Source organism: Chrysochloris asiatica, unplaced genomic scaffold, assembly GCF_000296735.1.
Source record: "Chrysochloris asiatica unplaced genomic scaffold, ChrAsi1.0 scaffold00042, whole genome shotgun sequence".
In the NCBI taxonomy this organism is placed as follows: Eukaryota; Metazoa; Chordata; class Mammalia; order Afrosoricida; family Chrysochloridae; genus Chrysochloris; species Chrysochloris asiatica.
The window spans coordinates 8,323,830-8,351,062 of record NW_006408560.1 but is presented as its reverse complement, the minus strand read 5'-3'; the positions used below and the strand labels follow the sequence as shown (position 1 = coordinate 8,351,062).

Here is a 27,233-nt window from a genome sequence, read left to right as displayed (position 1 = left end):
CTCAAATATTTTCCATTATAACCATTACTTTAGCTTCATAAATACTCTCTGAAAGCTGGACCTACAAGATGTGGATGGAATCAGAAAATCATTGGTATTGCAACCCGAATATGAAAAGCTGGAAATAGTTCCAAGAAGTACAAGAGTCAGAGAATGAAGGCTCAGTTTTCTACTTACTATTGCATTGTTACTATGTGTGAGTGCATACTGTGCATCACGTTTTTCCCTGAGTGTGTCTGTTGTTTATATTTTTGCCTTTTTGTTGGTTTTTCTTTTGCTTATAAACTTTTACTAGTCAATAACAACATCTGTAAGTTTGAAAGAAGGTAAGAGATGTTAATAAATTCCTTTATTTGTATTAAAATGACACAAAGCGCTCTTTTTTTTTTTTTTTTTTAAGATGTTTTACTCTCCTTCCTTAACTTTAATTTTCAGTCTTTGCTTTTAGTTGTTTGTAATTTTGACACGTTATTACAGTTTTCAAAATATATTCCTTCATTTCCTTGCAATTTTTACCTTCAGAATTTCTTGTTTTGCCCCCAAAAATAGAGACACATTTTCTCACTTTACGCAATTTGTGTGCAAAAGCAAAACAGTCTTCTCACGCAAACTTTTTTCTTAAATATTTTACTGAAGTGTGATAGCTTTTATCATATAATGATGTTGATAATTATGAAACTTTTTCTTTTTGTTTATGATATTCACATTTTCAAGAAGATAAGATCATAAATTTCTTAATTTTTATAAGAACTTATTTCCTTTTTTGTTTCCTTTTTTAAAAAAGCTTATTCCTTCACAGCCATGGACAAGAGAGTGAGAAATTTATCTCTGAGAGAAAAATTTGATGTTGTCAAAATGATAACCGAAGAGAAAAAGACCGTCAAGGAAGCTGTAATTAAGTTCAAGTGCGGCAAAACACAAATTTACTCAATTATGAAAGAAAAGGATAAAATAATTGAAAAATACATGAGCAGCACCAACATAAATGTCAAAAAAGGAAGGGATGGAAATTATGCAGAAATCAACAAAACTGTTTTTGAGTGGTTTCTTCAAGCCTCTGCCAAAAATGTTCCCATTTCAGGACCTATCCTTCAAGCAAAGGCAAAGGAAACAGCAAAACTTTTAAAAGTTGATGGATTCTCAGCATCTAATGGGTGGCTTCAAAGCTTCAAAAAAAACCATGGAATCACTTGCAGTGTTGCTTGTGAGGAGTCAAGTGAGGTTGACAAAGATGTTATTCAAAACTGGTTCACAAAATTAAAAGACATCATAAGGGGATATGATCCTAAAGACATTGCAAATGCCGATGAGACTGCTCTGTTTTACAGGGCACTGCCTAATAGGACACTGAAAATGAAGGGGGAGAAATGCTCACGGGGTCGGTTTTCGAAAGAGCGGCTTACTGTCCTCCTGACCACATTTGCAGATGGAACATTTGAGAAACCTTGGGTAATTGGAAAGAGTGAGAAACCACAGTGCTTCAAGAATATCAAAAGTAATCAGCTGTCAGTTGAATGGAAATGGAATAAAAATGCTTGGATGACAGGAGGAATTTATGAAAAGTTCTTAAATAAACTTAACAATAACATGATAAAACAAAATCGAAGCATTCTGTTGTTTATTGACAATGCAACTTGTCATCGGTCACTGCCCCTGTCCAATATTAAGTTAATTTTTTTCCCATCATCTATGACATCAGTCTTACAACCTCTGGATAATGGCATTATCCAAAATATTAAAGTAAACTACAGGAAGCTATTGCTTCAAAAAGTTATTGCCAATATTGAAATGCACAAGGTGGCATCAGAGATTTCAGGGAAAATTGATGTCCTTGATGCAATTTCATTTCTTAAGCAATCAATCAGGATGATTAAAGAAGAAACCGTAAGAAAATGCTTTAAGAACTGTGGTTTCTTATTCGACAGTGGCGATAGTATACAAAATGAAACCGTTATTGAGCCCGATAGCATCATGCAGATTCAGGATGCAATAAATGACATTTATAGTGGTGTTTCCGAAAACAGAGTCAGTGCTGCATCTTACATTGATATTGACAAAGAAATTGCCACAGAAATGGACAATATAAACTTGCAAGAAATTGTAGACTTGCAGTCTAAAGATGATGATGATGAAGATGATGAAGACTTACCATTAGAAGAACCTGAGCCTTTAAGTCAAACACAAGTTTTCAGTTACATAAAGGCTTTGAAGGAATTTGGAAAAGTTAAAGGAAACCAAGAGTTTTTTGATAAGGCTAAAGACTTAGAAGTTTGTTTCAATAATTTCATCAAAAAAACCCTACAAACAAAACCATGATGTTTGATATTTTTATTAAAAAGTAAATTTTTGTTTGACTAATAAATTTACATATCTGTACATTAATTTGAATAAACAAGCAAATAATAAAAACGGTGTAATTTCTTTTCCAGCCCTAAAAGTAGAAAAGGTTGGATTCTTAGTATTGATTTAAAAAAAAAAAAAAAAAAGGGCAGAAAACTTGGAAAATCAAGTTATTTCTGGTGCGTTCTAGCTTTTACATGTTAAATTATACTATTTTAAACTCTTACTCTGTATATATAAGGAGCCTTGGTGGTGCTATAGGATAAGCACTGGATTGCTAACCACAAGGCTGACAGGCAGACTCAGAAACTTTATATAGGGTCACTATGAGTTGGAGTCCTGGTGTGGCTAACCCTAAGGTCATTGTTTCAAACCCACCAGCTGCTCTGCAGGTAACTATGAGTTGGAACCGACTTGATAGCAACTAACAACATGAGTTGGAGCCAGCTCGAACATAGCATCAGTAGTAGCAGCAGCAGCATATAAGACCTATAAAGGAGCTCTGTTGGTGCTTTAGAATAAGCACTGAACTGCTAACCTCAAGTTCAAACCTACCAGCTGCTCACTGGGAGAAAGATGAGACTTTCTGCTCCTGTAAAGGTTTAGACTCCGAAACCCTATACAGGATCACTATGAGTTGGAATCCCCTCAGTGGCAATGAGTTTTATTCTGTGTATTAATGTGAAACCTGTGAGAGCCAGAACTGGGCAGGACTGCCTTGTTTATCTGGGTCTTACACATTTTCCACCTTTGACAGGGAGCAGTCTTCTGTTACTAGAAGTATTTGAGCTCTTCTTTAACAGGTTTCTGCCTAACACAGATTCCGGCTTTCACAGGTTCTTTTATATACATACTTTTATATATTACTTTGTATATATGCTCTGTAGTGATTTACTGGAGTCTTGGTGTAGTGCTGTGAGATAAACCACTGGACTGCAAGGTTGCTTTAAACCATATGGATGGTGATTCAAACTCGCCAGTTGCTCCTTGTGGAAACTCTATATACAGGGTCCCTGTAAGTTGGAACTGATTTGATGGCACTTAACAACACCAACAGTGATTTACTATTTTCAAAAATGGGATTATATTGGCACTATTTTTTGCATGCTTTTTTATAGATGTAGTGACTATCTTCCCACTTAAACATTTATCTTTAACAATTTCTTTTAAGCTTTTTATTGTGAATTGAGTGAAGATTTACAGACTGGGTATCAGTTTTACAGTCAGTGAATCATATTCTTTATTTCATCTCAATGATAGCAGTTCTCTCCGTGCAACAGCAGTTATCCCACTTCCTCCCTGTGGTTCCTATTTCCATTCTACCCACCTTCCCGTCCCTTCTCAACTTTGTCCTTAGATAAATGTTGCCCTTTTGATTTTAAATGATTGACCATTCCACAGTGAGCATACCTTATAAGTGCTGTTGTCTACCTATATACCTGTCTATTGCTTGGCTGAAAATTGACCCACAACATGAAGAGTGCTTAAGGGCCACAGTCTCAGGTTCCTCCAGTCTTTTCTTGACCAGTAAGCTGGGTCTGTTCTGAGTTTTGTTCTATGTTTTCTTTCACTCTATCCGGGACCTTGTAATCACTTGGTAGTGGTAGTTGGGCACCATCTACTTCTGATCTCAGTCATGGAGACTGATGTTTACATGTTCCATTACTTCATTGGACTAATGATACCAAGCATCTTTCATCCTCATCACTTTTCTTTCTTCCACACATGGAGGGAAGACCAATAGTTGCACCTTAGATGACCACTCATGCTCATGAGCTTTTTTTTTTTTTTTTTTCCTTTTTTTAAGGTTTTTATTGTGGATTGAGTGAAAGTTTACAGGGCAGATCATCAGTTTTACATTCAACAAATCATACACCTTGTTTCATTACAATGATTATAATCCCCTCCATACAGGGTCACTATGGGTCGGAATCGACTCGACAGTACTTAACAATAACAATGTACCATCAGTTAACAGGCTCTCTATTCACTGTAGCTTTTTTTTTTTTTAACCACGAAAAACCACTCAGGCATGTATAATAATTTACACCTCCAAAGAACACATTTTGAGTCTGCCACCTGGCCACCAACTCTTAGTCCCTCTTTTCCCATGATTCTAGAGTCCTCTGCTGCTACCGCTCCTCTGCCCCCATCTCTGCCTCCATCTCTGGCGTAGTTGCTTCTGTGGGTAAGGTCCTGCATTCTTGTGCTCTTCTCCCTTGATGGTCCTAGGGTCCTCTGTTTCTGGACTGTAAGATTAACCACTCCCCTGTTTTTGTTATAAAACTTCTACCTTTACAATTGTGACACTTGCAGTTAGTCATGATAACAATTATTCACTATTAATCCTAAGAATCTTACCCCCATCTCTTTTCACTAGACCCGTCTAGACAAGATGAAAAGTATTCAGTGGGGACTTTTCTTTTCCCCATACTCTTAAACTAAACTCCCTCTTGAACCCTTGTAAGCCAGTCACTTCGAGCTTTATCGCCTCTTCATTTTAGGTAGCCAGTGTCTTAAGTTTCCCGACCCTATCTACCCTGTGTGCAGAGGGGATAGCACTGATTTTTACTTGATGTGAAGACTCTTTCCCTCTCTGTTGGCATTTAGAGTTACTACCTCCATGAGTATGGCTGGTGGCTGTGTGCCTGAACAGGGTTTTCAAGGCTGTAAACCTTTACAGGAGCAGAAAGCTTCCATCTTTCTCCCATAGAACAGCAGGTAGATTTGAACTGCTGACCTTGCGGTTTGCAGCCCGATTTGTAACCACTACGCTACCAGAGCTCCTTCCGTGAGTATATGTCAGGTTCATCAAATTATAGCAATTTGCCCTTTTTATTTTTTTATTTTTAAATCCTCCTCTCGTTGAATTCTGATGATCAAACCATTGAGGCTAGGTCAAATGGGTACTGTCTGCAAGTTTGGGTGTTCTTGTGCATCTCCCCTCACTTCATATCAGCTGGATGCTTCAGTCTCTATGGCTATGTCCTGGTCCATGGGATCAAGTGTCCCCAGGTCTCACCGTGGATCAACCAGCCCTTCCTCTTCTCTCATCTCCAGGTCAACAGGAGTCAGTGGACCGTGGTTGAACTTAGCCCATTTCTTCATTGCTTCCTTTCCCCCTCTTCCACTCACCAGTAGACCAGTGTTGTTGCCAGCAAGCTTAAATGCTTGTTTGTATGTTCCCTTTGAGTTTCAGTCGTAGAGGGGAGTTTGTCCTGAAGGAACTTGATTGCTTGCCTTGATGGCTTCCTGGCGAACAGCTTGCTTATTCTTCTAGTAGCCAGGCATGCTCATACTTTTGTTTTGGGTTTTTCCTGATGATCTTTCTTTGAAGATGTATCTTTTGTCAGTAGCTGTTCCAGGCTGATCTGCTTGTCCTTTCTAGTGGGAATGTCCCACCTCATAAGGTTCTGGATGGAACTCAAGATTCCACCTAAGGTCCTGTACTCTGCAAAGGCTTTGCAAGAGGCCTGTTTCACTGGGCAAGTTCTAGAACCCCTTTTAGGTATTCTAATCAGTTATAGGCTGAAGATGGGACTACAGGTTTTCTCTAATCATGTTTCCCGACATTCCTTTCTATCCCACTCAAGTGTCTACTTTACAGTAGTAGGCAAGGAAAACCAATATTCATAAGACAGTTAAGCTTCTTAATATTATTTACCCTCTTCAAGCTATACCTAGATCTCTGTATCCCAGAGCCCTGTTGTTCCAAGGTAGAACATGTACCACTATTTACTTCTGTCCCACTTGGGCCATGCAAACCTGCCTCAGTGTTCTATCTATCTTTTTCTTCTGCCTCCTCACCCTGCTTGTATTGCCCTCCCCAACACCCAAACTAAAGTCCCACCCCAACTGCACTGTTGTGATTACCTTATATTCCATCAACTCTTTCCTCCATTTAAGACAGCCTATTTTATCCTGTAATCTACCTGACATTCCTACCACCTGGATCTCTGTTCCTTTGTGTTTACCTTCTTTCATATTGTAGTTGTTTTGATCATAGACTGACCTCTCACATCCTCTGTTGTTATCATTTTATTCTGTTCTTGACTCTTCCATTTGTCAATTAAGTTCAGGGTGATGTTGCCACGTACATCATTCTCTGGTTGTTGTCTATTCTTGTTGATTGTCAGTCCACAGAACTTCCTTTTAGAATGTGTTTCATTGCAGAGTTGGCTTTGGCAAAATCCCTTATCTTCTGTTTTTCCTGGAATGTTTTGTTTACACCATCATATTTGATTGGCAGCTTTGCTGGGTAGAGGATTCTTGGGTGGCAGTTTTTTCTTTCAGAGTTTTATATATGGCTCCCCATTGCCTTCTTGCCTGCATGGTTTCTGTTGAGAAATCCGAGCTTAATCTGATTTGCTTGCCTTTGTATGTTACACTTCTCTTTTCCCTAGCTGCTTTCAGTATTCTGTCCTTACCTTTGATTTTGGAGAGCTTGATTATGATATGTCTTGGTGATTGTCATTTAATGTCTGTCCTTCCTGGAGTTCGTTGAGCTTGTTTACAGTGCTTATCTTAGCGCTTTTCAGGAAGTTAGGAAAATTTTCTTCCAGAAGCTCTTCAACTGTCTCTTCTGTGGACTTGTGTGATTCTTCTTGTTCTGGAATGCTGATAATTCTTAAGTTATTCCTCTTCATGTTGTCCAACATCAATCTTAGGCCTTCTTCAGATTTTTTAAATCCTTTTTTGTGTTTGCTCTTCTTTCTTAGTAGCGTTGAGAGATTTATCTTCTAGTTCTGGCTTCTGTCTCTTCAGTTCTATTCCTTTGCCTTTTCAGTGTATTATCCATTTCTGATATTCTAATATTAATCGTTTGGACCTCTTTCTGTAGGTTTTGAATTGTTTCCAGTGCTGTATCTATCTTATTAGATTGTTCCTGTAGCACTTTCCTGACTTCTTCCTTATATTTCTCAACTCCCTTGTAAAGTGTTTTGATACATTTTATAATCATTTTTCTGTATTCCTTCTCAGGCATTTCCAAAGCCTGCCCATCTTCCAGTATGGAGTGTAGGTCTACCTCCAGCTCATTTGCCTCAGTCAGTTCATCTCATTTATGGACATGTACTGATATGGTCATCTGTTTCTGTTTTTTTGGGCATATTCAGGAGTTGTCAGTGGCCTTAATACTTAGATGGGTGTGTATTTTGGTGTTTTTTATGCTATCTGATTGCCTCCAGGTAGATATGATCTGGAGATGGGCTTCCCTTTTCACTCTTGTTCCAAAGAAATTTCAAGATGCCACTGTTGGTTGTTGTGACGTAACTCAGGAATTAATTTTCAGCCTATTTCCTTTTAGTCTGCCTGTCCTACTATGCAATCCCTGTTCAGGCCTTTTCCTAGTGATAAGCAGTTCAGAGCCGGCTGTGGCTGTTTTGCACTGCCATTTGCTTTTAAGTGGAAACTGTCACTTTAAATTTTGAGGAGATCTGTGTGCATGTGTAGTAGAACCTTCCAGGGGTGGGGCTGGGGCTGGGGTGTTTGCTTGGTCAGGCACCCCCTCTATTCACCAGAATGGAGGTGCGCAGACAGCAAGAGACCAATGAACATATTCTGCCAGGCGTCTGTGGCTGCTCTGATGTTTCCCCCACGGGGGCTCACCTAAGATGGCGGGTCCTGGAGCAGCGAGGACCTTGAATTAGAAAGCAATAGATTTCTTGCTTCTACTACAAATTCCTCTTGGTGTAAGCCTTCCAAGCTTCTAAATATTCCTTTATATGCGATTCAGAGTTCTGGGACCATCCCCTGAACCTGCTTGGTCCGGTATTTTGTGTTGTTGCTGACTGAGCTCCTCATTGCACTTCCACCCTCTCACCATCTTGTTTGTTCTTCTGATGAGCTGTTTTTATAAACTTTTATTGTGAATTAAGTGATGGTTTACATACAAGATCATCAACTTTACTTTCAACAAATCATATACTTTGTTTCATTTCAATGATTAGAAACCTCTCCCTGTAACCAAGTATCCTACTTCCTCCATATGGCTCCCATTGATATCTTATATTTCACAAATGAACAAAGCAGAAACATTTGATGTACACATATAAAACAAAAAATATATACTCATTTAAATGTCTAAAGGGTTCATTCTGTAAGCCAGCCTCCTGCCTACAGGCATACAACCTTACTCAGTCCATGGGCCTAGAGCTTGCAGCTTCTGTGTCTCTTCATGCCACCGCCTCTACTGCTGCCATTTTTCTAGGTAGGGATCTCACTCTCCACTTATGCTTTTCATTCATGATGGTGCTGGAAACATCTGTTCCTGAATGAAAGGTAACTTGTTTTTGTTAGGTGCCATTGAGTCAGTACCGAATCATAGCAACCTTATGCACAGCAGAACGAAACACTGCCCGATCCTGGACCACCCTCACTACTTACTGCTGCCACTCTTGAGTCCATCAATGCTGCCACTTGGCCAGTCCATCTCATTGGGGGGTCTTCCTCTTTTTCTCTGACCCTCTACCTTACGTGATGTCCTTCTCCATTGACTGGTCCCTCCTGACAATATGTACGAAATGTGAGAGACGAAGTTTGGCCACCTTGGCCTCCAAGGAGCACTCTGGCTGCACTTCTTCCAAAATGGATTTATTTGTTCTTTTGGCAGCCCATGGCACTTTCAATATTCTCCTCCAGCACCATAACTCAAAGGCACCAATTCTTCTATCGTCTTCCTTATTATTCACTGTCCAACTTTCACATGTATATGAGGTAACTGAAAATACCATGGCTTGGGTCAGGCACACCTTAGTCCTCAAGCTGACATCTTTGCTCTTCAACACTTTAAAAAGGTCTTGTGCAGCAGATTTGCCTAATGCAATACATCCTTTTATTTATTGACTGCTGCTTCCATGAGTGTTGATAGTTGATCAAGAAGAATGAAGTCCTTGACAACTTCAGTCTTTTTTCCATTGATAGAATGTTGTTTATTGGTCCAGTGGTGAGGATTTTTGTTTTCTTTACATTGAGATGTAATCCATACCGAAGGCTGTGCTCTTTGAAAGGTAACTACTCCTACCTTTTATTTACACATCTTTTACAATTGCAGTTGTGACAATCACAATCCTGCTAACAATTACTCACAGTTGAATTATAAATTCCTATCAGCTTCATCTACCATCCCCTTTCGCCTGATTCATCTAGAAAAGAGGGGAAACTATTCAGTAGGAAGTCTACTGTATCCCCCTTGTTCTGAAACTATGCATAGTCATGAAAGCTTGTGCTTTCATGAAGGCAGCCACTTCATACATTTATTGTCCTCCCATTTTTGATCGCTAATGTTTGAATAGTGTATCCCCTGTCAACTCAGTAGAAGAAGCTCTGGTAGCATAGTGATTACAAGTCTGGTGGCATAGTGATTTACAAGTCGTACTGCTAACCTCATGGTCAGCAGTTCAAAATTACCAGCAGTTCTGTGGGAGAAAGATGAGGCTTTCTGCTCCCAAAAAGATTTACAGACTTGGAAACCCTATACAGGATCACTATGAGTTGAAATCGACTCCATAGTAAATCACCACCACCATCAGTTCAGTACAATGAGGAAACAAACTTACTCTTTGATAGGAAGAATCCTTCCATTCCAGTTGGAATTTTGAGCAACTGCATCCATAAAAAAAATTACAGTTCATTAAATTGTATCAATTTATACTTGATCACAGTATCAAATATCTGTATTTTCATTGGGTCATGTTCTGGTCATCTCAGCCCTAGCCATTCAAGCTAGTTCAAATGGGTACCAGATGCAAGTTTGGGAGTTCATGCACATCTCCCTGTGCTTTGACCAGCTGACCACTTCACTCTCAGCTCTAGCCCTCGGGGGCTAGGTCAATGACCATGGGCTCAGAAGTTCACACAACTCCCTAAACTTCAGACCAGCCAGCCTTTACTCTTTTCTCTCTTATATCAAAGTCAAACAGCTCATGTCTTCCTTACTGCATTTCTCCCACTTACACTTATAAGTAGACCCAGATGGTCACCAGAGAATATACTAGACTGCTTGTGGGTTCTCTTTTAAGTTTCAGTTCTAGAAGGGAGTTTTCCCTGATGGACTGACTTTTTTGATGAGTATATTTCCCACAATTTGGTTAACTGCAGATTGCAAAAGACATTTTGCTAATTTAGTGAGCTAGAGTGAATGCCTTTTGTCTGTCTTTTCTCACATCCTTAATTAGTTCTGGGAATACATCTTTCAAAGTCCTCTTGTATCAATCAAATGACATTATAGGTTTTAAGGATTTTGATCAATATTGTTAAATGGTCATCCAGAAATGTACCAGTTTATATGTCTATTAGATGAGCATGGTGTTTATATTTTTTTATATAGCCCTTTATGTAAGTGTTATTCTATTGCTTAACGTTTACTAGGGCCCCCGCTCCCCCCAATTATTTTTATAAGTAGTACTGTGGGGAACATCCTTGTCCATTATATATTTGCAGTATAATAGGATTGCTGGGTTTGGCATTTCCTTCCCCTCTTTCCATAGAAAGAATTTCTTTTACTCTTAAGAATCATTTAAAAACTACTTTTTGAAATTTATTAACTCCACCCATTTTCATGTTCATATGTTATCTTTTCCTTTGAATATCTGTTTATTTTGTATGTGTCATGTTATTTTGTAAAGTAGATCAGGAAATACTTGGCTCATATTTGAAATTTCAGTGATAATTATTAGAATACTAAATTGTGTGGCCTTCCAGTCTGTGAAGGAAAGATAAAAACTTTCTTTTCAATTCAATTTGACATATTTTACCATGCATACTTTGTGCTTTTGTGTTAGATTTGTGATGAGATGAGATAATAAAGAAGTATATGATACAGTTTTTGCTTTCAAAAAGCTTAGACTCTTACTAGAAATATCTATTTGTGTAGAACCATCTTTGAGTGCCTACTCTGTGCCCAGAGCAAAACACTTTTATGTGGCTTTTTCAGAAAACAATATTCAGAAAATGTATGTAATTAAGACAGTGTGAAATTGATGTCTTATTTTTATTAAAATAAGAGTTGACAAGTGTTGTTATGTGCCATCAAGTTGGTTCTGACTCATGGACCTTATGCACAACAGAATAAAATACTGCCCAGTTCTGCACCCGTCTCAAAATCATTAAGTTTGAGCCTATTGCTGCTGCCACTGTGCCAGTCTATCTCTCTGGTGGTCTTCCTCTTTTTCGCTGACTCTCCACTTTACCTAGCATGATGTCCTTCTCTAGAGATTTGTCCCTCCTGATAATGTGTTCGGAGTTTGAGATGTGACAGCTTGCCATCCTGCCTTCTAAGGAGCATTCTGATTCTGACTACTTCTTCCAACACAGATTTGTTTGTTCTTTTAGTAGTTCATGGTACTTGTAACAGTCTTCGCCAACACCATAGCTCAAATGCATCAATTCTGCTGCAGTTTTTCTTATTCATTGTTCAACTTCAATATGAAGCTATTGAAAATACCAGGGTTGCTATGAGTCAGAACTCAGTTGGCACTTAAAAAACAGAAACCACATACTAGAACTACATTAAAGATATAGTTAAGAAATGGGATAAGACAAACTAGTAGAAGGTATTTGTAATGTATATTACAATAAAATTCATATCCATCAACCTCTGTAGTAAAAGAGAAAAATGGACAAAGGACATGAACAGGAGTTTCATTGTTATTGTTAGATGCCATCGAATTGGTACCAACTCATATCAATCCTATGCACAACAGAACGAAACACTTCCCAATCCTGGGCCAACCTCATAATCGTTGCTATGTTTGCCATTGTGCCAATCCATCTCGCTAGGGGTCTTCCTCTTCTCCAACCCTCCACATTACCAAACATGATATTCTTTTATAGTGATTGGTCCCTCCTGATATGTCCAAAGTATGAGAGACGAAGTCTCCTGGCTTCCAAGGAGCACTCTGGTTGTACTTCTTCCAGCACAGATCTGTTTATTCTTTTGGCAGTTCATTGTACATTCACTATTTTCTTCCAACACCATAACTCAAATACATCAATTCTTCTGTGGTCTTCCTTAGTCACTGTCCAAGTTTCGCATGCATATGAAGCTATAAAGAATACCATGGCTTGGGTCAGGTGCACCTTAATCCTCACACTGTGACATCTTTGTTCTCTTCAACGCTTTAAAAAGGTCTTGTGCAGAAGATTTGCCTAATGCAATAAGTCGTTTGATTTCTTGGCTGCTGCTTCCATGAATGTTGATGGTCGATCCAGTTAAATGAAGTCTTTTCTCCGTTGATGAGAATGTTGTTTATTGGTCCAATGGTGAGGATTTTTGTTTTCTTTACATTGAGATGTAGTTCATACTCAAGACTGTGGTCTTTGTTCTTCATCAGTAAATAAAATGTTTTTAAGTCCTCTTCACTTTCAGCAAGCAAGGTTGTATCATATGCATATCGCAGGTTGTTAATGAATCTTCCTCTAATCCTGATGCCACGTTTTTCTTCATAGAACCAAGCTTTTGGATTATTTGCTCAGCATACAGGTTGAATAAGTAGAGCGAAAGAATACAACCGTGTCACACACCTTTTTAAATTTTAAACCATTCAGTGTTACCATGTCCTATTCAAATAACTGCCTTTTGGTATATGTACAGATTTCCTCATGAGCTCAATTAAGTGTTCTGGAATACTCATACTTCGCAATGTTGTCCATAGCTTGTCATGTTCCACATAGTTGCAAGCCTTTGCATAGTAGTCAATAAAGCACAGGTAAACGTCTTTCTGGTATTCTGTGCTTTCAGCCAGGATTCACCTGACGTCAGCAGTGATATTCCTCGGTCCACGTCCTCTTTGGAATCCAGCTTGAACCTCTGGAAGTTCTCTGTCAGTGTATGGTTGCAGCTGTTTCTGTATTCCCTTTAGTAAAACTTCACTTGCATGGGATATTAAAGAGATTGTCCAATTTCTGTATTCCATTGTGTTAGCTCTCTTTGGAATGGGCACAAATACAGATCTAGTTGGCCAGGCAGTTGTCTTCAAACTTTCTTGGTATGTATATATAGACGAGTGAGTGCTTCCAGTGCCGCCTCACTTTGTTGAAAGATTTCAATTTGTATTCCATCAATTCCTTGTGCATTGTTTTTTGCCAGTGCCTTCAACGAACCTTGGACTTCTTCCTTCAGTATCATTGTCTCCTGATCATATGCTACCTCTTGAAATGATTGTGAACATACCTTTTTGGGACAGTAAAACTCTGTATTTCTTCTATCTTCTTTTGAGAATAATGGACAAAAGCCATTAACAGGAATTTCATAAGAACAGGGAATTCCTGTATGGGCAGTGATCCATGTGAAAACAATACATGACCTTTTAGGAATCAGGGAAATGCAAATTAAGACTACAGTGAGATAACATTTTATACCTAATTGTTGTTGAGTATAGTTGAATCACTTCCTACTCATCGCAATCCTATATAGCCTTTCCAAGGAGCAGGTGGTGCGTTTGAACCACTGATCTTATGGTTAGCAGTCCAGTGTTTATCTTACAGCACCTCACCAGACCTCTTTATACCTACTGTTTTTAGTGCCTTTATGTCAGTTCCAATTCATAGTGACTCTGTATAGTGTTTTCAAGGAGCAACTGGTAGGTTTTAACCACAGACCTTGCGTCTAGCAGCCTACTGCCTATCTTATCACCTCCTTTGCCATGTGTCCAGAACTGGATGATCCTCAGTTACCATTCCTGAACATTTTGATCTGAGGTTTCATAGAAGAATCGTCATCAAAAGAGGGGAGATGCAGAACAGAATTTCTGATTCTCATAGACTCAAGACTTCTTGCAGCAATGAAGATTGAATGAACACCTGAAACTTACTCTGAGGTAATTGTTAAACTAAAAATAACCCTTGAAGTCTTAAATCAAAGTAAAGGTTACCTTACATAGTAAAAAAGATCAACCTTGAGCATTATGTTCTTTTAAGAACTATCATCTTGTTGCTGTTGAGTAGGTTCGAACTCATAGTGACCCTGTATTGGGTTTCAATAGAGCAGCTGGTGGGTTTGAACTGCTGACTTTGTATTTCACAGTCTTGTCATCCTATAGTACCACACTAGGGATCAAATTAGCAACTTAAAAGATTAGATATGAACATTAGGGGGGCAACAAATCTATGTTAATGGGGAAAGAACAACTCAGAAAAGGACGGTGAGAAAGATTACACACCAGGAAACCTAATACTCAGTAAGCAAAAATGAAGATATCTGACCATTTTTAGTGTTGGAGAAACTGCCAATACTGCTAATGTAAAGTGTATTTCAGAATGCAGTTTTGTAGTATGTGGCAAAGGCAAACATGTACATATGCTTCAATCCAGCAATTTCTCTTTTACTGATATGTTGTAATTGTTCCATGCCATTGAGTTGGTTCTGACTCATAGCAACCCTAATAGGGTTTCTGAGGAGCAGCTGGTGGGTTTGACCTGCCACCACCTGATTCAAATCGACCTTTTGGCCCAGTGCTTATCCTACAGGGCCATACCACAACTCCTTTTACTGATAAAACTTAGAATAATCCTTGGGTATGTGCATGAGGGAGGTGTTTTGTAAGAATGTGCAATTAAAATGACTATATATTATAGATATATTACACCATTTTTATAAGTTAGACAACAATAAAATAAATTGTTTATTGAAAATGTAATAAAATTCATTTTTTAAAAAGCAAGTGAATAAAAATCACAAATTCAGTAACGTGAGTACTTCTGGGAATGAGACGGGGATGGAAAACAAATAGTATGATAATGGTCCAGCTCTAACCTGAGTGGTAGATTCAGGATGCTTATTTTACTACTGTGCTTTAAACTCAATTTTATGTAATATTAAAAAAAAAATTTACATACATGATGTTGTCATTATTTAGAATATGCATAGCAAGCATACACCATTTCAATAATTTCTACCTTTACTATTTAGTGACATTGATTATATTCATTGAGTTGTTTAGCCATTCTCATCTCACCCTCCTGTTCTGAGTTGTTCTTTCCTTATTAACGTAAATTCACTACACCCTAATGTTCTTGCCAAATCTTGTGAGTTGCCAATTTGATCCCATATAGATAGTTCTTAAAATAACAATGTTCAAGGTTGATCAGTTTTATTAGGTAAGTTAACTTTTTTTTTTTTAATTTTAAGAAGGCTTAAAGGGATATTTTTGGTTTAAGGTTTAGCAGTTAATTCAGAGGGATAGTTTCAGGTATTCATCCAACCTTCATGGCTCCAGAAAGTCTTGCATCTATGAGAATTCAAAATATTGTTCTGCATTTCCCCTCTTTTGATCAGGTTTCTTCTATGAAACCTTAGATCAAAATGTTCAGTGATGGTAACTGGGCACCATCCAGTTCTGGTCCCATGGCAAAGGAGGCACTTGTTCATAGAGGGAATTAGCCACACATACATGTCCTCCTGTTTCCGACTCTCCTTCTTCAGGTGGTGCAGATGAATAGAGACAATGTAACATTTTATGTAGTTCTAAAGTTAAAATGAGACGAAGATAAACTTTTTTAAAGAATGAATGGGAGCAGAGAAGTGCAATTTTGCCCTATATTATTCCATGAAGTGTGACAGTTAGAAAAAAATATAGAATCCTATTTCTAACTCATATTCATTAAAGAGATGAAAATCAAAGTCACAATGGAATACCAATTCATACCCAGTAGTAGGATGGCTGTGATTGAAAAACCCAGAAAATAACATGCTAGAAAGGATGTGGAGAAATTGAAACCTTCATCTATTTCTGGTAGGAATGTAAAATGGTATGGCTGCTTGGAAAATAGTTTGGTGGTTTCTCAAAAAGTTCCTCATACAACTTCCATTTGAACCAGCAATCCCAATCCCTAGAGAATTGAAAGCAGAAGTGCAAACAGATTTGTACACTAATGTTCACTGCATCACTATTCATAACCTAAATGCCCATCATCAAATGAATGGGAAAACAAAATATGGTACATGCAACAACATGGATGAACTTTGGAAACAGTATGGGAGTGAAATAGTCACAAAAAGATAAATATTGAATGACCCCACTTACATGAAATAGACAAATATATAAAGATCAAAGCTTCTTAGTGGTTACCAGGGGCAGGAAGGAGGAAAAAAAGTGGGAGTTAGTATTTAGGGGGCGGGGGCACTGTTAATGAAAGTCAAATAATTTTAAGAAGGATAGTGGTATGGTAGCATAGCATAATGAACAGAACAAATGGCTTTGAATGTTCAGATGAAAATTTTTGTAGTGCAGCAAAAGTTACATATATATTTATTTGTACAACTTTTAAAAAGACTGCATTACTGAAACATTCTACAACACAGGTCAACCTTGAAATTGATTTGTGTGCTTAGCGAACAAAGTCACATACAAAGGGCTACATATTGTATGATCTATTCATATGAATGTGCAGAGTAGGCAACTCTAGAAACAGAAATAGATTAGTGATTGCCAAAGACAGTGGGTAGAGGAGAATGGTAATGAATGTTAATGCATACAGAGTTTAATTTGGGGGTGTTGAAAATGTGGCATTAGTTGTATAGAGTGGTGATGATTGCAGAGCTATTCTACCAAAAACCAATGAATTGTAACTCTTTGATGGATAAATTGTATTGTATATGGACTATATCTCAATAAAGCTGTGTTTTTTGTTTTTTGAAAACAAAGTGTCAGGAACACATTTCTGGAATATTTTTACTATTTTTTATATTTTCTGAATTCCCTACACTGCATTTAGAAATTAGTTCTGTAGTCTAGCTACTCAGGTATTTGTATTGGAAAGAAGCATCATGATATGAAATAGATCATGTGTTTCATTTCAAGCTGTTGGTAATGTGAATTTAATGTTACAGATTTCTTACTATATTACTAATTATGATTTTCAACTCCTATTGGGTGTGTCCCTCTTATATCTGGGTTTTATGGGTACGTAATAGGCATCTCAGAAGAAAGACCTGGTGATGTACTTCCAAAAGGCCACAGCCACTGACAACCATGTAGAACACAATTCTACTATAACAAACATGGTGTCACCCTGAGTCAGAAGTGACTTAAAGTCAGTTGGTATTTTTGTTTTTACGTAAACTTAAAAGAATGTAGAAAAAATTAAAACACATATATTTGTAAAACAAAACATTGTAAGAGGATTCTCTTCTGTTATTAAATCAGTCTACAACTGTTGTTGTTGTTACGTGCCATGGAGTCGTTTCCGACTCATAGTGACCCTGTACAGGGTTTCCAAGGCTATAAATCTTTACGGGAGCAGAAAGCCTCATCTTTCTCCCACGGAACAGCTGGTAGTTTCGAACTGCTGACCTTGTGGCTCACAGTCTGATTCATAACCACTACGCTACAACTAGAGGTACCTTAATAGTTCACGTGAGAGCAAACTTAGAGACAGAAGATTAATTGAATACTTGTTCTGAAGGCTTTTTTTTAATCCCTAGAATTCTGAATGCGTTTTTCATCTTTTGAATATAGAATCTTGAATTGCCAGAATTTCTCTTGAGGAAAGGTTTAATAAGAATACAGAAATCACAAGCTTTAAAAAAAAAAAAAAATTATAAATTTGAATTCTGACTGGGTGTTTGATGATGATGTTGTTAAGTGCCATCAAATCTGTATACGGTTTCCAAGGAGTGACTGGTGGGTTTGAACAACCAACCTTGCAGTTCAAACCAACCTGTGGGCCAGTGTTTGTCTTACAGCACCACACCAGAAGTCCAGTAGAGACTTGTTACATTTTTTTAGGTGTGATAATGGTGCTGTGATTTGGATGTTTTTTGTTGTTGTTTGGTTTCTTTGTGTTTTAAACCTTTGAGATATGCATATTAAAATATTTATAAATGAAATGGTATGGCCTGGAACTTGTTTCAAAATAATATAAGCGGGTTGGAGATATGGATGAAATAAGATTGGCCCTAAGTTAGCGACTTGAATATTAGTGATGGCTGCATGAGCGTTCATTATAGTATTCTATTGTCAAATATGTTTTAATTTCTGTATAATAAAACATAAAAATTTTTAAAACATATACTCAATAAGTTGCCTGTATAATTAACATAGATAGAACTTGTTGGGATTTTTTTATCTGTCACCTTCTGTAATCAATAGTCTACTGGACCAGTAACTGTGAAGGGTTTTGTCTTTTGAGCTTCTTTTTCTGGAAGAGTATGGGATGAACCACTGCTGGCTCATTAATAACCACCTGCATCTCCTCTTTTTAGTAGTATAGCTTTGTAGCTAACTGCAAAGTGTGACTCCCATCTGTCATGTGGAACATACAATTCAGAGGGACCCACCCCCTTCTTGTGATTTGGGGTAAAAATTAAGGTGTATTGGTGCTCTGAAATTTTCCTTCTGGTTTTGAGTATCCCATGTAAATCAAAGAACATAATACTGACGTTTTTGTTTTTGTTTTAGCCAAATTAAAAAAAAAGTGGAAATTTTTGATTGAATTACTTTTTACCCACAAATGAGAAGAATGTAAACTATTTCAGTAATAGTCTTGTTTATTAATATTTATCCATGTGACTATCCTTCTGTAGTCATATCATCTTCACTTGGTATGGGTTCGGTTTTTGACCAGGTTTTCTCTATATCAGCCTTAGTGACATAAAACGAGAGAAGGTGGCCAGTCACTCCCTATAGTCCTATACCTAAAAAGACAATGATTGTTTAGAGAATTGGTTACATTTCTTAGATTTGGTTCACTGGGAAGAGGTGCCATTCTTTAGATTCTGTATACTTGCTGAATTAATGTTTGTTGATGAATGTTTCCTTTTTAAAAAGGTTAAAATAGATTAGCTAACAATAAACTATACTAACAAAATAGATTTTACCTAGTTAAAATGGGAAAAGTACTTGTATGTTCTTTTGATTTGCTTATTTATTCTGGGGGAATCATCTGAGTCAAGGTGATAACCACATAGAAATTTTGAAGTGTGTTTCATCCCTATGTAAGATATGTGAGTGAGAGGTTAGTGAGCCTTCCTTACCTCCCTATTCTTCTATTAGTTGTAGATGTGGGTGAAGATTAAATTTTAGATTCATGGGTGACATTAAACCTGAGTTAAGTGACAGTCTTGGTTATTTTAATACCTGGGACTCTAGTTCTTCTCTAATGTTTCTTATGAAATGTGAACATTTTTTCTTACATTCAATTTTCTTTTTTCATCCATTAGCTGGCAATCCTTTGGTCCAGCAAAGTGGACAACCGCTCATCCTGACCCAGAATCCAGCCCCTGGTCTGGGAACAATGGTTACTCAACCAGTATTGAGGCCTGTCCAGGTTATGCAGAATGCCAATCATGTGACTAGTTCCTCTGTGGCCTCACAACCAATATTCATCACTACACAGGTGAGTTAGGACTCAGAGGGGGATTCTGGATTTGATAAGAGAAGGAGGAAAAGGCTCTATGAACTTTGGAGGCTATGATGTAGACTAAGTCCTTGACATCATTAGAAATGGTTGTAAGTTTTGTCTTTTGACCTGACTTTCTCACTTTCTGTTATGTATTTTGATGTTGATGTTTGTACAAATCCTATCATGACTGAGAAATTTCCTCTTCATACCTCAGAGAAGAGTTATTAAGTGATTTGATTGAGGTCTGGGTACAAATTAGTGGGAAAGTTTGGATTAGGAAGCCTTAATATTTAGCTCTCAAAGCTGTGCACTCTTTGCTTGAGCTGTTTTTCTTAGCACAGGGTGAATTAGTTGCATTTTGGAGATGTATGTATTAAGTTGATGAAGTGTGTAGATCTTTGGAAGAAAAGGAAGGTGTATCTTTGATATTTAATTTGGTAAATTGAAAGTCTAAATTTAAATATAGACTGTAAAGGCAAGTGTTTTTCTTTGCCTGTGTTTTCATGAGTTATAAATTATTCTATTGTAAAATTGCCAGTAATTTATTATGGCCTTTGAAGAGTGGACTTTGGCAGTAATTTCTATGATTGTTTATATGTTGAAGAACTCCAAAAAGCCAAGGGTTTTCTTGAAAGGTAGAGAGATTCACAAATTGGGAGACACTAGCCACCCAGACAGGTTACTGTTGTTGCTGGTAAGTGCTGTCAAGTTGGTTCCTACTCTTAACAACCCTGTATAGGATTTCTGAGGTTGAACTGCCAGTCTTACAGTTCCAACCAACCTTGCAGTCCAGTGCTTATGCTACAGCACCACACCAGGACCATCAAGTCTGTTCTGTCTAATAATCACCCTGCATAGGGTTTCCAAGGAGCAGCTGGTAGGTTTGAACTATCAACCTTGCAGTTAGCAGTCCAATACTTATCCTGCAGCACCACACCAGGACTCTTCAATTATAAGAGAGTGAGGTTTTTATCAGGTATAATCAGTCTCAAAGGAAGGACTGCTCACAGGCACAAGATGATACTTGGCAAAAATAAACTACAGTCCTTCTTAACATTATCGTCTCTATTTCCTATCGTTCTTGAACATGTTGATCATGGCAAGCATTCTTGGACCAAGCCACACAAACACTTGATAATCATCTTTTAATAAACTCTTTCTTCCACAAACTATTTTTTGTCCCTTTAGATTATAAGCAGTTTAACTTTTGCAATCTGACTTGTCTGTTCAGAGCAGCAGAAGCAGAGATTTTTGACCAAGCTGCAGTTTTATTTGAAATAGAGTTTACTTCAGATCTGAAGTAGTCATTTTAATCACAGCAGGTGCTTTGAAGTCGGGGTTCACTTACACATTGTCCCTCTTTTGAGCAAGCCACCACTAGGGGGCACAGGTCACCTACAAAGGAGTTTACACATCTTCTGCAAGGATAGTATTTGGGGGATGTCTGCTCTGTTTGAGCTTTTAAGACCCCAGACTTCAGTTCCATTATTAGAGGTGACAGGGCACCATCTCGTATTACCTTGCTATAGCTTCAGGCCTCACCTTCAGGATGAGTTGGTTCTCACTGGGGAAGGTGTTGCGAACGGGATTACTTTAGAGGAAGAATCTGGCATTCCCCACGGTGTGATCCCAGAACTAGTCATTCTTCTTAGTAAACTTGGTTTCCTCTAAATACAAGATTCATCACATGACTAGCACATGACTAGATGTCTCGGGTTGGCTGTGGTCTCCAAACCTGTTCTCAAGTTTTTATATTTTGTCACTCGAAATATTAAAAAATTCCTAAATTTCTCCTTGTCAATCATTTAAAAATTATAACTAGAGAAAGGACCATAAGTGGGAATGGGGAATTTTGGTGGTTTTATAGGTCATACTGCAGTCTCAGTAATGTTAGTTGGTCTCCAGGCTAAAGGTCATTTTGCTTTTTAATCCAGGGATTTCCTGTCAGGAATGTCCGGCCTGTACAAAATGCAATGAATCAGGTTGGGATTGTGCTGAATGTACAGCAAGGCCAAACGGTTAGACCAATTACTCTGGTCCCAGGTAAGGAGAATGTCTTAATCTATTTGGAATACAATAGCATCCAGAAAATTTGTTGTTATTATTCTAAGATGCTCTAGGTCTTTTTAAAAAAATGTTCTAAAGAAAATATAAAATATAAAAATCTTTACTGATTTAAGTCCATATTTTAAAAAAGTCTTTCTAACCTTTGGCCACAATTGTGATTTTTTATTTTTAAAAGTTTTTCTTCATCCTGTGTCCGTTAGTGAATCAAGGTTTATATAGTCAATTTCTGATGTTTCAATCAGCTATTAAATTTGTTTTTACGAAGGAACATTATTGTAAATGAATGAACAAATGATGTATTTGTGGATAAAATATTATCAGTGAATACTTTTTTATAAGAAACAGAATGGAAAGATTATTTTAAAAAATTTTACACTGTCTCATTTCTTTATTTTGTGTGTATTTTAACCACAATTCAGGCCCAAAAAAGGTGATCTCAGTTTAGCTCTTTGTCAAGATACTTTTGTAGCTTTTGTCTTCCTAAGTTTTTTTGGTTATGTTCTCAGAGCTCACAGGGCTTTTTGAAACCTTCAGTCTGATAAACCCAACCAAGTTCTGGCATTTCTTAAGTATTTTTCAGTGGAATTGTCTACAATTGAGCCAGGAGACACTCTCCTTTGGAACATCCTAGTAGAACGGCATAGTCAGTCTTCTGTTTGAGTTTATATGAGATGATGGATGGAAGAATGGTTTAGTAAACTGAGAAAGAAGGATTCAATTTTTCAGGACCAAGCCTGTCCTTTGACTAATAAACACTCATAACTGCCTCCTGATCTATACTCATCTTTTCTCGTCTAATACCAAGGTCAGGCTACTCCTAATTATATTCTTGGAATAGAATACAGGCAGAGTGGGTAAGGTGTTTTGGTAGGAATGCTAGAAATCATCTTCAGTTTATCAGTTTTAGAGCTGGTTACCTAGGTTAATTATTTTGTATTAATTTATCTGTTTGGACAGTTGTTGCTTTCTTAGATTTTAGAATCTATACTACTGTTGATCTCTAGTTTAGGGAAGGGACTTTTTCGTATTTTAGTATTTCCAATAAAGTCAGGGAGAATATATTATAGGTGAGCTCATTGACCAAGATTTGGTACTTTTCCTTGTGTCTCTTTTGAAGCCCCAGGTACCCAGTTTGTTAAGCCGACAGTTGGAGTCCCACAAGTGTTCTCTCAGATGACCCCAGTGAGGCCAGGCTCCACAATGCCTGTGCGACCTACCACCAACACCTTCACTACCGTCATCCCAGCCACTCTCACCATTCGAAGCACCGTCCCACAGTCCCAGTCCCAGCAGACCAAGTCCACTCCCAGCACCTCCACCACTCCCACTGCCACACAGCCAACCTCACTGGGGCAACTAGCTGTTCAGCCTCCAGGCCAGTCCAACCAGACCCCGAATCCCAAGCCAGGTGAGGTTTGGGAAGAGGATATTGCAGAGCTGGGACGGGTGGTGGGTGGAGAACAGATGATTATCACTTGGCCAACATAGCTCCCTCCTTCCCCTCTCCACCTGCAGTGAGCATTGCCAGCTTTGTCACTGTCAAGCGACCTGGGGTTACAGGTGAAAATAGCAATGAAGTAGCCAAACTGGTGAATACCCTTAACACCATCCCTTCCCTGGGCCAGAGTCCTGGGCCAATGGTGGTTTCCAACAGCAGTCCAGCTCATGGCTCTCAAAGAACCAGCGGACCTGAGTCATCAATGAAAGGTACCTGGGAGACCCTGAGCAGGCAGTCATTCAAAAACATTAATAAAGTTGTTTGTTCTATCAGAACTGTATACTCTGAAGTATAGAAATAAGTGTATAGTTGGTATTATCTCTGATTCTAGACATTAGAGATTAAAGGGGATAACCACTTGTGAAAAGTTTAAGTGAATTAGCAACAAGGAATTCTGTGTGTAATTATGCTTTGAGAATAAGTGAAATGGAGTGATGGGTGGAATCTAGGATGACTTCATGAAAGAGATGGTTTTTTGAACAGCGTTTTAAAGTTGGGATTTGATAGAGAGGTTTTCAGATGGAGATAAAAATGAGCATGAGTTTTTTCATTGGCCTAGAGCAGGGATTGACAAAATTTTTTCTGTAAAATGCCAGATCGTAAATATTTTAGGCTTTGTGTACTATAGAGTTTTTTTTGCAACTACTTAGCTCTGGCATTATGGTGCAAAAGTGACCATAGGTGATTAATAAACAAGTGAGCATGATTGTCCTCCAACTCAAACTTTTTATGGGCTCTGAAATCTTAATTTTTTTATGTGTCACAAAGTCTTATTCTTTTGGTTTTATTTCAATTATTTAAATATGTGAAAACCATTCTTAGCTAGAGTTGGCCTACAGTGTGCGGTTTGTCCATCCCTGGCTTACAGGTGAAGGGAATGTATCCTAAACATAGTAATCTCTCACGTTTGTTTACTCTTCATCTACCTCTTGTTGTTTTTTGCTACCTCTTAGAAAGTGTTTAATTTTTTCCAAATCAGTAACCTTTTCCCAGTATCTTCTTACTAATCTCATCAGTGCTTCTTACTTCTTTCAGTGACCTCTCCCATTCCAGTATTTGATCTCCAGGATGGTGGACGGAAAACCTGTCCCCGGTGTAATGCTCAATTCCGTATTACTGAAGCTTTGAGAGGTCATATGTGTGTAAGTGATACCACCTATACTGAGGATCCAGCTTAAGTGACTACTGCTGTTTACCGCCTTTAGTATGGGGAGCTTGTGAGGCAAGGGGTCTAAAATGACAATGGAAGCTTTTAAAAAGATCATCTCTGTTAGAGAAGAGTTATGCATTTGGGGACATAATGGGACACATTTAGAAGACCCTAAAATAGATTAGAACATGTGTGATCTTACTTCCTTAACTGTGGTAGATTTTGAAACTGCACAGGAGGACAGGTGTCAGGTGTGCTAGACAGTAAGAATTCAACCAAGTTGGCATCAGTTCATTTTGTACTTACTCTGTCACTGGATAAATCACGAGCTACTACTCACCCATTTTCTAGCTTAAATTTTTTTTTGGTATTAGTCCAGATGCAAAGATTATACATTCTTCCTGCCAGGAAGCTCAGAGCCAAATTAATGTTAAAGAGTATTTAAGGGATTCAAAGACAGGTAAGAATTAAGTACAAGGTATGTGTTTGCTAGGAAAAGATTGAAATTGTATGCAATATAAGCTATTAGAGGAGTGAAACCTGGATGCACTGCAATAAATAGAAGGGTGAAACTGGATACAAATAACCTAAAACCAAACTACTACCAAAGGGTATTATTGATGTTGGGAAGTTAGCTGAACCTAGCACCCTGGTAGCCAAAATGATCAAATGTTCTCTTTCTTTATAGTACTGCTGCCCAGAAATGGTTGAATACTTGAAGAAAGGAAAATCTCTGGATTCAGAACCCAGTGTCCCATCAGCAGCAAAGCCCCCATCCCCTGAGAAAACAGCTCCTGTTGCTTCCACACCTTCTTCTACTCCTATTCCTGCTCTGTCACCACCTACCAAAGCACCAGAGCCAAATGAAAACGTGGGTGATGCAGTCCAAACTAAGCTCATTATGCTAGTAGATGACTTCTACTATGGACGGGATAGTGGCAAAGTAGCCCAGCTCACAAATTTCCCTAAGGTTGCCACATCTTTCCGGTGCCCACATTGTACCAAAAGGCTAAAAAACAATATTCGGTAAGTGTTAAAGAATCTTTGGACAAGAGAAGGCTGAATTTTCTTATATATTTAAGTTTTTCTCTTTGGAGCGTCTTAACTCTTGTCCAATCTTAGTGAGGATATCATTAACCAAAAACTAGTACTAGAAAAGAAGTGATATTGTGATAATATATAAAAGATAACTTTGGGTTAAGAGGAACCCTGGTGGCATTAAGCACTAGGCTGCTAACTGAAAGGTTGATGGTTTAAACCAACCAAGTGGCCCCGTGGGAGGAATACCAGGTGATCTGCTTCTGTAAAGATTACAGCTTAGAAAATCCTATGGGACAGTTAGTTTCCTATCACATGGGCTAAGTGTGAGTCTAAATTGACTCTCTGACACCCGACAACAACTTTGGGTTGAGTTGAGGGGATCAGTTCATCTCCTGGCACAGAACTCTAGTAGTTTTAAGAAACCATTATCTTTTTGGCCTCAGAAAAGGAGTATACCAAATAGAAGAAATAGCTGAGAGCTGGAGAGGGAGAAAGGCAGAGAATCTGTTCTTTGATTCTTCTGCTGTATTTCTCAAAGACTGCTAATTTTAATGTGGGTTTTTTTGTGTGTGTTATTTTTGCGCTGCACTGCAGATTCATGAACCATATGAAACACCATGTAGAACTTGATCAGCAGAATGGTGAGGTGGATGGTCATACTATCTGTCAACACTGCTATCGCCAATTTTCCACACCGTTCCAGCTCCAGTGCCACTTGGAAAATGTTCACAGTCCCTATGAATCAACTAGTAAGTATGGAAACTGCTAAACTTTAGGAATATATTTTGTTTCTCACTCATTGAATAGTCCTAATAGGAGCCTGGAGTCCTGGTGTGATGCCATAGGATAAGCACTCGACTTCAAGGATGGTTGGAACCGTAAGGTTGTTGGTTCCAATTCACCAGCTGCTCCTTGGAGACTCTATATGAAGTCACTGTGAGTCAGAACTGACTCGATGGCACTTAACAACAGTAATAGGAGCGTAGAACCCCGAGCCATTATGTTTCTTTATCTGTGTGTAACACTGCAATACTTTTAGTACTTGTAGCCTGTTTTTTATTTTACTTCCCCTAATTTCTTGCTAGCCTAACTTCTATTCTTTCAGTATGGATGGATCCTGAATTTTTAGAAACTTTTGTTTAGGACCACTGTAGTGAAGTAAACATAATTGATTTATCACATGGATCCTTTTATAAAAGAAGAATCATGAATGTTTTAACCTCCACTTTAATTAGTATACTGGTAGACTTTATGTATGATAAAGGATAATACTGTCATAAAATACTTTGCCTCTAATAAAATACTTGCATATAACTGACTTAATTTCAGGAAATTGTGAGTTTGATTGTTATATATATTAATATATCTTACAGATGAAAGGAACTCAAGCTCAGAATAATTAAGTCATTTGTTTAAAAACAACTCTAGTAAGGTGACAAAAGTAAGGGGTTCAGCTCTTTCTTGTAGAATATATCTAATTCATTTAAGAGTCCAGGTTTTTTGTTTTCTTTAGTAATAGTTTATTTTTGGTATAAATATGCACAGCAAAACCCACTCCCATTCAGTTTCTAAACATGATCATTGACATTGATTGCATTCTTCACATTGTATCACCATTCTTATCATTACTGTTCTAGTTGTTTTATTCCCATTAAACTACAACATTCCCTGCCCTCCAGCTAACCTTCTCATGTATGCTTTAAAATAATGTTATCTATTTGGTCTTAATATAGATATTATTTTTTAAGACTGCAATACTCAAGGGAGATAATCTTTACTTTTGGCACTAAACTGTTA

General features: G+C 37.9%; 1 protein-coding gene across 5 annotated transcripts in view; it reads left to right on the top strand.

Annotated features, from left to right (window-relative positions):
- POGZ (pogo transposable element with ZNF domain) overlaps positions 1-27,233 on the top strand; it is a 78,698-nt gene that overhangs the window by 30,841 nt on the left and 20,624 nt on the right. For 2 of the 5 annotated variants that reach the window (XM_006861420.1, XM_006861418.1), the window contains exons 3-9: positions 19,499-19,674; positions 21,615-21,723; positions 22,865-23,155; positions 23,263-23,454; positions 24,281-24,387; positions 25,084-25,421; positions 26,031-26,185. In XM_006861420.1, coding sequence (XP_006861482.1) covers positions 19,499-19,674; positions 21,615-21,723; positions 22,865-23,155; positions 23,263-23,454; positions 24,281-24,387; positions 25,084-25,421; positions 26,031-26,185 — 1,368 coding nt within the window. Of the gene's footprint in view, positions 1-19,498; positions 19,675-21,614; positions 21,724-22,864; positions 23,156-23,235; positions 23,455-24,280; positions 24,388-25,083; positions 25,422-26,030; positions 26,186-27,233 lie in introns of all 5 variants that reach the window. The other 3 variants (XM_006861417.1, XM_006861419.1, XM_006861421.1) reach the window with 2 other exon arrangements.